This window comes from Leptosomus discolor, chromosome 4 (assembly GCF_034619465.1).
Source record: "Leptosomus discolor isolate bLepDis1 chromosome 4, bLepDis1.hap2, whole genome shotgun sequence".
Classification (NCBI taxonomy): domain Eukaryota; kingdom Metazoa; phylum Chordata; class Aves; order Leptosomiformes; family Leptosomidae; genus Leptosomus; species Leptosomus discolor.
Window position 1 is genome coordinate 41636474 of NC_141394.1, and position 15067 is coordinate 41651540.

General features: G+C 35.5%; 1 protein-coding gene across 3 annotated transcripts in view; it reads left to right on the top strand.

The window, feature by feature from the left end:
- Positions 1-12763: 12763 nt before the first annotated feature.
- The window catches only part of FSTL5 (follistatin like 5), a 300957-nt gene continuing 298653 nt past the window's right edge, over positions 12764-15067 (top strand). For all 3 annotated transcript variants that reach the window (XM_086464080.1, XM_086464081.1, XM_086464082.1), the window contains exon 1: positions 12764-12886. In XM_086464080.1, coding sequence (XP_086320206.1) covers positions 12764-12886 — 123 coding nt within the window. The remainder of the gene's footprint in view (positions 12887-15067) is intronic.

Consider the following 15067-nt stretch of genomic DNA (forward strand, 5'->3'; position numbering starts at 1 on the left):
TTGTTAATATGTTATACAGTGGTGGTGGTGGAGAGATACAATTCATTCTTTTCACGTACTGACCATTTCGTCACCACATATTGGCTGTTCCTTACTTTGTTTTGTATTATCCGCATTCCATTCTTCTTAGAAATTACATTTTTTTTAGCTAATGAATTACTGAAAAATGTTATTTTACAATCCATTTTAGCTACAAGCTCATCAGGACATTGTAGGTTTTCTTGTTTACTGTCAGCTTTCCAGTATATATTTGGAAGGCTTTTGTCTAGTAGTTATATTAAAGCAGTATAAAACTATATGCAGTAAAACTCTGTAAAATAGTATAAGACAGTTAAAACATAGGAGGAAATGGTTCTGACACTAATGAATGGGATTATGAGCATACAATAAGAGAAATACATTATTTTATTAGAAATATCTATGCAAAATTTAAAGAAGGCTGCAGGTATTCAATGAAAAATTAATATGATCTATAATGATGCACTAAATTTACTGTAAACAGTAAAATGTAAAAGACAGCTGTCAGTCAAAAGAAGTTTTTTTCATCAGGTATGACAGTGCAGGGTGGGTATTTTTTATTGTAGAAAATCTCAGAACTGCATGTGTTTTCTTCATATTCTACTCAGGCTATTCATTCCATTTTATGTAAGGAGAGAAGATCTTTCTTTCATTCACTTGGACCTTAACACCCAAGAGTCTGCAAGTGTAGCAGACAACAGAGTTTCAATTCAAACTGGGGTCAAAGACATATCTTCAAACTTATTCCTATACTATTCCCAAAGATTGTAGCTAAGTTGACAGGTTCTGGACACTTCCTCAGTTGATGGATCTAAGCAAGTTCTTGAATACAACACATTGTGCTAGCAAGCCAAGCCAGCAGTATGACTGACGGAACAAGTAGAGTTTCCTGTATTTCTTTCTGACTGTGCTGAATTCAGGCTCATGAAGAAAGTCGACCTTTGTGGCAGTAAAGGAGAGAGAGAGATGAGCCACTGCAAAGCAGGAAAGAAGAGAGGCGAAAAACTCCTCAGCAGTTAAATTAAAAAAGAGAAAAAGCCTATAACTATTTCAGCTATTCAAGTACAGAACTATTTCCTCTATTTGTATATTTCTGTGGATCTGTATAATTAGACACAGACTTCTTTTAAAGACAATCACAAACAACTTTGCATTTCATTTCTTTTAGTGGAGTTATTCTAGAGTAGTGTTTCCATTCTTGTGAACCTTCATTGTCACCAAGTCCTATAAATAGGGTAAAATTCTGGACCCGACATACTAGATGTGGATTTTAGAGTTGTTTTCATGTTTTCAATTAGGTCGGGAATTCATCTGTATTTGACTTAATTATATTAATGCAAGCAGTGGGAGACAGCACTGGAGGGCAAATGTGGTTTTGGTTCGATCTAGATAAGGTCAGACTGTCCCCAGCTACAAAGAGTCCTTGTTTATTTAAATAGCTGCAGCATTCATCAGTCCTTTTGATTACTGATTGAACTGTGGTTCGATCCAATGATATCAAAAATCAACATGCATCTTTATTCTCTGCAGTTTGATGAATTAATCTTTCCTATCAGTGTTTGTACTGTTGTGTACTCCTCTCCATCACACGAGGTTGCATCATGTCCTTCTGCTAAGTTTTCATCTGTGTTTAAGGAGGCGGAGAGCTCGTGGTTTGTTGCATGTCATAGACTTTCCCATATCACATATCTCTCTGATATGTCCTCTAGCTATCTTCCCATGCTACACAGGCTGCTGAAACACCACTTCTCCTGCCCCAAACTACCTACCTTCTCTGTTTATATGTTTGGGGTTTTTTTAGCATTATTTCCTTCTTTAGTCCTTTATGATATTTTTGTTACTTCAAACCCCATTAGAGGTAAAAATCCTAAACCTGTCTATTCCAATCTTTGCCATTTTCATGGTGGTCTTGAGCCATGATCTGCAGGTGGGTTGACTTTAAACTGAGTTATTGAAAAAACCCTTTCGCTAGGTAAAAAAGATGGGATGCATCTCTGTTGGCTAGAACACTTCAACAGAGCAAGTTTTATAGATGTAAAGGGATAAAATCATAATATTAACCAGAATACTTGCTTAATAGAAAGAGATTCTCTAAATTATCATGGTAGTTTGAATTCATGGTAGCTATATTGTGGGTTAGGATTCAATCAAATAGTTCAATAGCACTAAGGCTTCAATGTTATTGTCAGTAACTACTGTTTCACTAAACCCCAGAATTTCCTTGGATAACAAAAGGGAGAAGTAGGGGTGGTAGATTAGCATATTATAGCAAATATGGAGGAATTTTGGTCTTTAATTTAGCAGCTTATCTGTTTAAAAAAAAGTATCTTGAGTAGCCATGTTGTCTTCTCTAGAATGACATATTTGCTCAAAAATTCACTTAACAATTTACTACAGAACTGTCAACAGCTATTTTTTCTTCTTACATTTAATAAATATTTGCAGTATTTTATTTAAGAAGACAAAATAAAAAAACTTTAAAAACTAAATACTTATCTTTCCTAGCATGCACAGAGCACACAGTTACACAGTGTTACATGTTAATTTACAAATTTTGTAAGATGTTAACAGCACCAAAATATTTGCCTGAGTTCTAAGCTGGCAGATATTATATTTCTGATTTCATAACATAAAGCAGTTGAATTCCCATTGGTGTGGATACTGCCATGATGATAAACATTAATCCTCTAGGATATTGAGGAACCAGCTGTAAACAGCTTTTTTAATGAGAGAAGAAAGAGACTTCCTTGCTGGCAGTATAACTTCTACAAACTTGTGCTTGTGTATATCAACAATGGTAAAACCATCAGCTTCCTGAGGTTGATACTGAAGTCTTAGGAAAAAATTAAATCAACATGCGCAGCTCAGTTCTGTTAATAAAAATTTCCTCAGAGATATGTGAAATATAGTATTCTCATTTTGTTCTACTTTCTGTAATATTAAAGAAATTGTGAGATTGCAGTTCTGAGATCACGTGAAGAACATGATAAAAAAGTTTTAGATTGTTATTTCTCATTTCATTGTGAAACCTGGGTCACTGACAGACAGACATCTAGTGTCATGCGTTAAATAAACAAATATACTTAAAATGGTAGAGATTAAATTAGATTTTGCCTAGTAAGTGTCCCCCATACATTCCCATTCCAGGTGTTTTGGCCTTTCAGAAATGCCCCCAGCACACTCAGACCACTTGTGTCCGGGCTCAGGAGAGCCACCTGTAAGCCTTTAGGCCTAGTTCCAAAGAAACTCTTCTAGAAAAGCCCTGGGCAGATGCACCTTGCTTGCATCCCCTGCTACACGCTTGCAGTCTGGGCTTCTGTTGTTGTGCCTGACAGTGGAAGCAGCATGAGGGCAGAGAGAAAGTAACGGTGAAAGGCAGGGAAAACTTGGCCCTTGTGCTGGCTGCTCACCATGGGGGTGCCCTGGGGGATATCTCTGAGAGCCACCTGACCTCTTTGTAATGGCTATGCAAAGACCAAGTGTAGTAATACAGGACGAGGAGGGCAAGGGTCTGCATTCCATCCACCTTTTGCTTGTGCAGCATGAGAGTTTTGCAATTTAAATCAGGAAAGGAGTGAGGGAGAGATGGACAGGAGTCAGCAGAAGGCAGGATACATCTGGCATGGTGAGTGCTTTTCATGAGATTTAAAAAAAAAAAAAAAGTATTTCTTTGCTTGTGTCTTCCAGCACATGAGCTGTCAGCAGCATTGCTGGCTGCTTCGAAATGACTGTGCCAGCTTCCTTCAGTGGGTAAAGGATAAAGAGCGTGTGCCTGTGTAGTCAGTGGCTGTAGCTGCGTAAAGTAGCTGCTGAGAGACAGAACAGATTGATACACAGATGTATGAGCTGTTGGCTGCCCTGGCAGCGCTGCTTTTTGCTGTTTCAAGTCCCAAGCCTGCTGTATGTAGTTAAGGTGACCTAACAGCTTCGGCTCAGAGCATGGCTGCTGCTTCTGGAGGAGAACTAGAGGGTGACAGCATGAGGTGTTCTGTGTGTGAAAGCTGGCAGCAAGGGTGAGAGCTGCCATCACGACACTGTGATCTACTTTCCATATAACATTTTAATGATGACAAACTTTGCTAGATGTGGGTTATGGCTGCATTCATAGAGAGAATCTGACGCTGTGATTACTTTGTAAGAACCTTGGTTTTGGTGTGATAGCACAGCCATCTTGGTGGTAAGATATCTGTTGTGAGGTTTTTGAGGACGCAGACTGCATGTGAAGATGTGGGGGTACTAGGATGTGATACAGTAGAGGCAGGCTAATGGGAGAAGACATACTTTTGGCTAAAACCTCTGCTACATGTTCAAAGCTCATGTAATATATATTTATGTATGTACATATAAATACCTTGTTTGTAGGTGCCTTTCAGCCATGTAACCGTAATGGTAGATAAAGGCATTTTAAGAAAGTTTAGCAGTGCATTGTTTCCTGGCAGGTATTTGCATCCTTCATTATATACAATGAAGTCCTCAAAGCCACAGGCAATGAAGCATGGTTTATATTTATTACTGTATCTGTATTATAAACCTATTAATAACACTGAATATGGTGACAGAAGTTACGCTCTTTTTCTGATTCACACAAAATAGACAATTTTTTTTTTCCAGATTAATAATATTTAAAGACAAAGACTGATATGTCCTGAGAGTATACAGTACTACTCCTTGATATGTTGAAAATGTCCTTTTAAATAATGTCAGGTTAATATCTGATGTACATTCTCTCTTAAAGGCAGGAGGAATGCAGTGATCTAGCCAGTATTTCAGTTTTCATTTATTATACTTGGTAAGTGCATTAAGGTGATTAAATCACTTTATTGGGGTGGAATGTTGTATTTTCAAATGAATTATGTCTTTGTTCTCACTGCCAAATATCCTGGCGAGTCACCATTTAGTAACACAGAATGAGAGCGTAATGTCTGAGGAATTTTGGAAACAAACTCTTTGAAAGTGGAAGATTTCTTAATTTTAAATGTATATACATTTTTAAATAGAGCATTCTTGTATTTAGGTATATATTTTCACTCTTCATACAAACCCTGGCTAAGCCAGCTTTCATTAATTAGATTTTTTTTTTTTTAATACGCTGTATGTATACATACATTATCACATTTAGAACTACTTGTGTATAATATGTTTTTTCAGTCTTCTCTGTGAAGATTGCAGCATGGGGAGAGGGAAAATAGTGCTTAGTATATATTTGCTAAACTCTCATAATAGCAACATCTCTCCTAGTCTAACAATTCTAAAGAAAGAGTCAGGCAGAGAACAAAATTTACATTACCAATGAACTACTGTGAAGATTCAGAAATCATTATCAACTTGGAGAGGAAGCACTCACTATGGTATTCTGGAATATATTAATCATGATTAGGTATTCATAAGGAAGGTGTCAGAATTGGGATTTAGTTTGTTTTCCACAAAATACGAACTCTCAACGGTGAATAGTACTAGTATGAGAGAAAAGGGAGATAGATGTCCACATTGCATTTTCTCAAGGATTCAATGAAATTGTCTTGGATTGTGTTGTACCAAACATATTCAATGACTGCATTTTTAATCAAGAATGTATACCAAGTAGAATTTTACCAAGAATTTTCTTTAATGAAATAAAATATTTAATATTTATGCTTCGTAAGTTTCAGTAGAAAACTGTGATTAAATCTTTCTTATTTGCAATTCTGGTTTGAACAGAGTATTTTTCTCCCATCCCAGTGATAAGGGTCAGATCAAAGAATATACACATATATATATATATATACACATGCATATATATATATACCCTCATAAGACAACTAAATCATAACCAAGTGTTTCTATATGAATGGCTGCAAACTGAATGCATGATTAAATATTGTTATAAAGAGGTTTTGAATCTAATAATGTTTTTTTTAAATGTTATGAAAAGAAGATGATATAACAGTAACACAAGCTACAAATTATACGGGGCACAACAGGTTACTTGCTTGAGGAATGACCTTATGGTCTTGGTTCCCTTACCTAAATGAGGCAAGGGAGATGTTCTAAGGTATTCTGTCTGCCAGTTCAGAAAGTACAAGTCTCCCAGCAGTGTTCCTCACCCAAAGATTTTAAGGAACACACTTGTCCTAGAATAAAAGAATCCTCTTATGGACAATAATTTATCAAAAAGTATCAGAAGTAACTGAAAATGGAGACAAGTCAATAGTGAAAAAACTGCAGTCTGCATCAGATTCATGAACACTCTGGAAATGGGCTAAAAAGTAAGATGGCAGAGCTTTCAGAGAATCAGAGAGGGAAAAGTAAATTTGATACTGAATAATGTACTGTACAATGAGAAATAAGGCATAACCATTATCTGTTTAATGTCCTTCACTCTACCCCTCCTCAGGTTTTGAGGCAAATCTCAGGCTGACAGAGAACAACACAGAGAATCCCACAATATAGATCAGTTTAATGATAAATTAGCAGGTGAAACTCATTGTTAATAAAAGAATTAATGCCTATGAGGAAGAAAACCAGCACTCTAATCATTTACGTGCAATGAGTAGCTGTAAATTAGCTGTTTGCATTCATAGGACATAAGATATGGGAGTTATTGTTAACAGGTATGTGAGAATTTCAGCTAAGTGTTTAGTGACAGACAAATCAGATATCTATTTATATACATATACTAAAACATGTGCTGGAGTGTTTTTTATTTCTCTCTCTTTTAACCTATAAGTTACAATATAAATGATTTATTGTGATTTATTGTAATTTGTTAACTAAATATAAATTTATGTAAAAATTATAAAATATTTATTATTATTTATTTGTATTATGATTGTATGTGTATTAAAATATTTCAGAGTATGAGAATTATTGGGAAAGGAGTATTCAATGACAAGGAAAATATCTCAATAAGTGCTTGGTGCATCCCTGTCTTGACTACTGTTTAGTCTCCGATTAAATTCTTTGAAAAATACAATACAATGAGGAATGTACAGAGAAGGGAACAGGAAAACACAGAGGTACAGATTGGTCTCTGTCTGAAGAGAAAGGAAACAAAATAAGCTCATCAGATTCTCAAACATGGTTATATGAATATAAAGCAGCAACCCTTTTCACACCCACATAATGTAATGGAAATAAAAATACACATAAATTAAAAAACGAAGCAGGCAAACTTAGGGAGCTAAAGTCCATCAGTGAATGTTAGACAAAACGTCTAGCTGCAGTTTCTAGCTCTGGCTATGGACTCGGGGAAGTACTAACTTGTTCATTCTCTCCCTGTTTGTTTACTTATCCTTTAAGCATCTACCATTGGCGACCAATTTAATAAAAAGAAGTTATTAATCAGTATTTGTTTCTCTTTACAGTATCACATCAGTGCTTAGTGCAAATAAAGTATTGAAGCAAGGTTTTTGGAAATAAAAGGTACATTTTGATTAATAGCCACTTAATGACAGCCCCTGGTGAAGTAGGTTAAAAGTAAAATAAGCATACAGGATAAAGAACGTTTAAACATTACAGTAGTGAAAATATCGGCTGGGACTACTTATTTCTACAAGGCCTTAAAAATAACTTAAGACTTAAATGATTTCAGAAGACCAAAAGATGTCAGATGATACTCAACTGAGATCTCTAGAAAATGGTAGACTGTTCATAATGATATTAATCAACAGGTAAGTTATTATCTTATCTTGAAATCCTTACAGCTATGTAAGTGCTGTATTGTAATATGTGGAGTTTATATTTACTTTGATATGTTCCATGACAAACATATCACTGAAAAAAATGGTAAAGGTCAGGAATGTACCTGCCTGACAATCTGATTTCACAACTTTCACGGCACAAGAAAATTCACTATGCTGCTTTCTGGGTGATGCCTCAGTGGTGTGTCCCAAGAAGAAAAATAACTGTTCAATAGCATTTCACTGAAATTGTCAAATATAATTGAATAACACTCGCTTATTTCTCGTAATGTTTCTCTCAAAGCTGCTCTCTCTGTCTTCTCTGGCTGTGCCGCTGCTTAATTCAGATCCTAAGTTTCAGTCTGTGGCAAGTCCCCTGAGAGACAGAAAGTGAGATTAATGCCTTATCCATCTTTGATTAAGGCCCACACACCATTCCAACCCCCCCCCCGATCTATGAAAAAAGTTTCTGAAGTAGTCATATAATAAAAAAAAAAGCAACTGCTATACAAATATGTAATTAATGAAGTTAAAAATAAAGAATGTTATCCAAACACTGAAACATCAAATATAGACAGATTATAGTCAATGAGTAAACAAGATCTAGATCAGTAATGCGAATTTGAGTTCAGAAATGCATAACTTTTCCCCAGAGTGCATGGCATAAGCATCCTTTAAAAACACCATTTCTGATTGTTTGATAACATAAACATTTAAAAGATATCCTTTACTTACCGTTTCTACTGTACCTCCAACTAGAAATAAGCAGCAAGATATTTTAGGTATCATGGATACAAAGAGTTGATGCCTTATTTCATCCTGTTTGCCTATACAGAGCAGCAAAATCTGGATTTGTAACTAAGCTTTGAAAACTCATAACTCATTTTCACTCCTCTTTAATACAACTGTTTAACAATGTGAGTTTTTGAGGACAGATCATAGTTGTTCTTAAAATAAAGACCTAATAATAGCACTGTTTTAAGGAGAACTGTGGCTTTGGTAGTAGCTATTAAATAAACACTCACTTAAGTTGTGCAATCAATTCAATCAAAAATTTACAATACTTTGAAAAAATGGGGTTTTTATTTCTGAAAAGGCAAATAATAACTGCACCCTACATACTTTGGGGATTTTAGGTAATATCTGTCCAAAAAGCTGACTTCTTTAATTTACTTTTTAAGCGTTCATTTGAGTAACAGGCAATGAAGTCAGAAACTGAGCTTGTAATAGTTTTCTCTTCTTTTGGACAAGTACAAAGGAGAAGCCTTTCAAGGTCAAACAATTTTCAAAACTATAAGGACTCTATTCTTTTACACTACATGAGGTTAAAATATATGCAGTTTAGATGGGAGGGTGGGGGAATGTGGCTGCCCTTACAGTCTTCTGTGAAATTACTGTTCTCTAACCTAATTTTCATTGTACGGAGAGATGTTCCACAAGTGCACAAAGGGGACAAAGGTTCAACAGTGCATAGCTAGTTTTAGCATGCATAACTGCTAAACTAATCTGATTCTGACCTTGAAAGTCAACAATATACTGTTTTCAAAAATGGCTTTTTCAACCGACATAATTAAAGGGGGGGGGGTGTGGGGTGTGTTTTCTTTGGGATTAAAAATAAAGATTCTGATTTTAAAAAAAAAAACATTATTATTGTAATGGACTTATTATTCAATAACAGTGATACTGAGAACAAACACAAAGTCAGTGAAAGAAAATGCCATGCCATAACACACTTGAATTCTCAGGGTTCTGAAATGTTTCCGGTGCTTCAGGTTAGTGATCTAATTTAATGTAATAACCGCACAGTAGAGATCCATTGGAACATCTGATTAGCAGTTCTGTTTTGGTGGAAGTATGAAGGAAACCTAAGAAAACTTTTTCACTGATACCACTTTCTATCATCACTTTAATATCAAGTTACTGAATGAGTGTAAAAGAACAAGCTTTGTTATTTTTGTAAAATATCTCTGTGTAATAGAGCTGTTTGTTTCAAATCATTCACTGCTTAATGTATTTTGTGAGAGCTCTCCTAGGAGAGATACCTCTACTGTGTATGTTAGGAAAGATGAAGTACCAAAATTAAGCTACTGGAAGTGGGAATAAGTAATAACAAATGGGAAGAAATCTTAATTTGATTATTAGGGAGATCGTGAATGAGGGAGCAAAAGTCAGGTGCTGTCAAAGTAGTATGGTATATTAATCTCAAGCTTGAGTTTGAGTTAAAAGTATGAAAGCTAGTCAGGCTGGTAAAAGCCAGCAGGAACGAGAATGAAGTAGACAGCAACTGTTAAGTGCTTTTATCATGTTTGGAGAGTAGTCCCCAGAGAAGGGTAGCAGATTTATGCAGGATCCCATTACTGAGACTGTGAATAGAGGTAAGGCTAGAGTCCATTTAAAACCTGTGATATTTCCAGAGGAATTAATTCTATGCAGTTCCTGCCTTTGGGTGACTGTGTAGACTACTGCTGTATGAAGAATGATAGGAGTCAAAACCACAGTTTGTGTAACAGTACTGCCAGCAGCATGACTGTAAAAGACACAGGATAATAAGTGATCCCCAATTTGTTCACATTTTATGCTCGGATGATTTCCTATAAACCAGGAAACATTAGGCAAGACTTTAACATTCTATACATACTCTGGGGTCTTAGGGCACACTTACGACATTTTGTAGTTATTCATGTGTAACTTTATTCTTATCAGAGATTTCTGCATTAACAGGATGAGTCCATTATAAGGGAAAAAAAAATAAACACTCATGCATAAGTCAGCCTACATAGTTGTTCATCTCTATCCCATATTACAGGCCGAAATAGTATAGACTAAACAGAATGACTTGCACATGTCTCAAAGTGATGAGGATCAGTTTGCTGTGTTGTCTGTTTAGCATGACAGTTTCAACATGGATGCTGAATATCAATAATAAATATTGAATATCTCTAGTAGGTACTAAAACCACTTACGAAATGCACATTTGTAGGTCTATTAGAGACCAAATAAGGAAACTCACATGCCATATGTATTTATAAAATTTGTGCATATGATTATTGTAGGCCTTCTGTAGTTCTGATCTTATCTTTATGAAGTTATAATGTTTTGTCCAGTCAAAAGCAGCTCTGACACAAATTTTCTCTGATTTTTTTCAGCAGCTCCTGCAAGGGCTTTCTCATAAATTTCAGAATATATGTTTGTTAAGGCCTTTAACATTATAAACATTTATGTGCATTTTTCCAGATTGTTGTGCATCTCCCTTTCTAATGTCAGTATCTAATTCCCTGATTCTAGTTCTACATGGTCACGCCTTAATGTATGACAGTAGGTGTATAATGTAGGTCTAGTTCATCAAACCAGTCCAGTTTTGTCTGGAAAACTCAAATATTTCGTTGATTCAAATAGAAAGTGATTTTTTTGATAACTTGGTTTAAAATATACCGGAACATTGCAATCAGCACAAATCCAGTTGTTACAATGACTGCAGGATGACAAACTTATTGACAGAGTGCAGATGACGTGGACAAGATCTATAACTGTGCATAATTGTATGCGTACTGTATTGTATGCAATCTAACAGATAGATATTGGTATTTACTGTTAAATGTACCTTTAAAATATAAAGTCCGAAACTGTTAATTTAACATTCTGGTTTAATATTAAAATTGCAAATAGGTGGGTATTGTTCTGCTAATTTCTCATTTCATGGAACAAAAGGTTGCATCAACTATTAAGCGTGGCTGTGTCCTTCCCCTTCCTCATTTCTTTATATAACCTTTCAGGTTATGAAGGTGAAATACATGTAAACAGTCTGCAATTTTAAGCTTTAGATAAGAAAAATTTGATGTAAACAATTTTTTTTTCAATTTTCAGTGCATCTTAATAAAATTTCATAGGTTTGTTTGAAATCTGTGATTTTTATTGTTCTTAGACAGATTTCAAAAAGGTGCCATTGTTTATACAAGTAAGAATAGTTATTGAACCCCTTCTGTACTCACAGTAACACTATGTGGTAATGTTATTAAATATATTTTAAGAATTATTTCAAAGTCTCCTCTGGGATGACAATATTTTTCTTGCTAATCATAAAACAGTATTAAACAAGTACGAAGCAATACGTATGTACAAAACTGTTCAAACAACAGCATTTCTGAAGACAAACAACATTCACTAAATGTCATTAGTACTAATACAAAAGTATTTACGTATTTTCCTGAAGTATCCTGTGACCTAACAGTTCTTAAAGATGTAATTTTCAATTTTGGATTGTTTCTAACAAGTAATAGAATGCTGGTGTATTTGCCATGGTAGTGCTTTGCAAGTTCAGGTCATCTGCAACAAGAATTGTGGGATTCTGAAGCAGAAAAAAACAAAACCCCAAACCAATCAAAGAAAAGTTTTTTTGAATAATCTACCCTGAATTTTCACTTGATTGCAATGAATTATGGGGCAAGATGTGGGGATTTTGCTTAATAGATTGGAAATATTCTTATAATGCTGACATATGCAATAAAGCTTATAGGCTATACATAATTTCAATAATTCAATTTAATAATTCCTCCAGCATATTGGCAGAAAATACAGTGCTTACATTTTAGACTTCAGTGCTGGTAAGATAAAGATAATAATAGACGTATGCTAGGTATTTTCCACTTTTAGACTGTGAACAGTGCATCACAGGAGACTGTATTTGAAACAAAATGTTGATGGACATGTCATCGATCACCATCTTTTTTCCTTCATTTGAGAAAAACTGTGTTGAATTTTTCACCACATCTTTCTATTATGGTCTGTCTTTTCCGAGGCTTTTCCTGGTTGTTTCCTCAGTGAACCTCTTGTATGAATATTGAGTAGTGATAAGAAAATGTTCAGTTCAACACAACAGGATTGATACTGTGGTCCCAAATACTGCTACGTTGTTTTTTTTTTTTTTTTCTTTTTGCTGTTGTGCCAGATGGATTACCCTATTTTACTATATTTATTCAAGTCCACAAATATCAGTATTGTAAACTTTTATGATAAGACTTGTGCCAAAGTAATATTGAGTCTGTCACTGAAATGTTATATTTTATTTTAACAGGAACAGACCTGTAAAGATGTTTATGTGGTGGTCAACCGTTTTACTTCTTGGATGCATTTTACTGGGAGCAGATGGGTGGCCAGCCAAGGAAGGATACGAATTTAGGTCCTATCAACCCCTAGTAAGATTACGCCACAAGGTACAGATTATTCTCTAGCACTTCTGGCTTTTCTTCCTTGACCAGGGGATGAATTACACACCAGCCTCGTCTTGTTTGTGTTTATTGGAGCAAAGTTCAGAGATTAACTTTTTCAGTAACAACACCTGCAAAAATATGGGCTTGATTTGACAAATAAACAGGAGATGTGTTGATTTGAAAGCCCAGAAGTCTTTCAAAGATAGTGAAATAAGCTCTGTTCTGGTTTCACAAGCTAGAGATTATGTATATCAACAGAAACTCAGAGAGAGCACCAAAAGAGGTTGTCTCTTAAAGCAACTGTCAGGATCTGCTTAAGGCAATGACTTTTCCCAGCACTCACTGGATTTCAGACTAAGCAGCAACCAGAGGAGCTGCCTGTCAAAGCAGCATGCTGTTGAAGTTAACTTACCAACAAAACCTTGTCTGCATGAGGTAGATGTTCACAGTGCTCACTGAATTCAGGAGTTTTGAACTGTGGCATAATGCAGATACTTCCTGAGATACTGGGTTTCCCAGCTTCAAGCACTATATGCCATCCAAATTTTTCCCATCTGCGTTTGTCATGAATTCAGGACTTCCAGAACAGTTCTCAGCTAACAAATCTTACTCTTCTTCTGGTAGCTAGAAGAGAAACTGCTGTGGTTCTGTAAAACAAGGAAAAGGGCTGCAATATCTCCATGGGTTGTCTGAAACTAGCATAGATCTGATCAATTTCATAGTTTCTTCTTGGCATGGTAGTCATGGGAGCAACATCTGAGGAGCCATAAGGCCTACAATCAGGCCAACAAAGACGATAAAAAAAAAAACCCACAAACTTCTTTCCCCCTAGTTATGAATCTGGGTGCTTCAAGTAGAAAGGCTGAATTATAGGCAGAAACTCTAAATGTTAGTTTCTAGTAATGTTTCAAGATCTGGCTAGTTTAACTTCTCAATATTTTTTATAAAATATAAAAGCATTTCTTGGTCCTCAGCTTGGAAAAAAAAAATCCAATATCATGTGATTGTAGCTCAGCATATTAGAAGGAGGACCTGATAATTGAGTTTTCAAATGAGTAAAATATTTGCCTATTAGGTGGTTATTGTATACCATGTATGTTAAATATAGAAAGTTTCTAACAGATGGAAAATAAAATATTAAAATTTAAATTTCATTATAAAATTGTGCATCCTCTAGAGAATGTTCAATGTTCAATCAGAATAAAGAATGCATCAGGCCCCAGTTGAGTAAATACGTAGCTGTATAAGCACGCAGGTGTTTACACTGAGTATTTTGCAAAATCAGAAACTAATCAGTTTATTTCCATTTGTCAGCTTCAAACAAAATGCAATAAAATAGCACCAAAAAAATTACTTTGAAATGTAGAAGGAATGAAAGAGACTAGTAATGAAACCATGGAATTAACCATGCAAGAGAGAAATCACATGTATAAAAAAGACCCCAAAACAAAACCATGAAGAATGTGAGTAGACTTGAGAGCAGGACATGAGGTATAATGAACAAAATTTCTGAGAATTAGCTGGTCTCTGACATTAATAATTGTATGTGGAACTAATAGTATATTGCTGTTCCCTAATAATACTTCTAATCCTCTGATAACTCTTGTATAATAGAATCATAGAACAGTATGGTTGGAAGAGACCTTCAAGATCATTGAGTCCAACCTTTGTCCTAGCTCTATCAACACCACTAAACCATGTCCCTAAGTACAACATCTACCAGTCTCTTAAACACCTCAAGGGGTGGTGACTCCACCACCTCCCTCGGCAGGCTGTTCCAATGCCTGACAGCCCTTTCAGTAAAGAAATTCTTCCTAATATCCAGCCTGAACCTCCACTGGTACAGCTTAAGGCCATTTCCCCTTGTTCTGTCGCTTGTTACTAGGGAGAACAGACTGACCCTCGCCTCTCTACAACCTCCTTTCAGGTAGTTGTAGAGAGCAATAAGGTCTCCCCTCAGCTTTCTCTTCTGCAGGCTAAACAGCCCCAGATGCCTCAGCCGTTCCTCATATGAGACATGCTCCAATACTTGGAATAGGCTGACACAAACGTTTCGAGTTTAATATTGGGGGATCACGCATACACATATGCCTGTGTCCACATACATATATATATATATATATATGTGAGGGTAGAGAGATTATTCCTCTATTTTTTAATTCATTATATATTTTTGAAAAACAT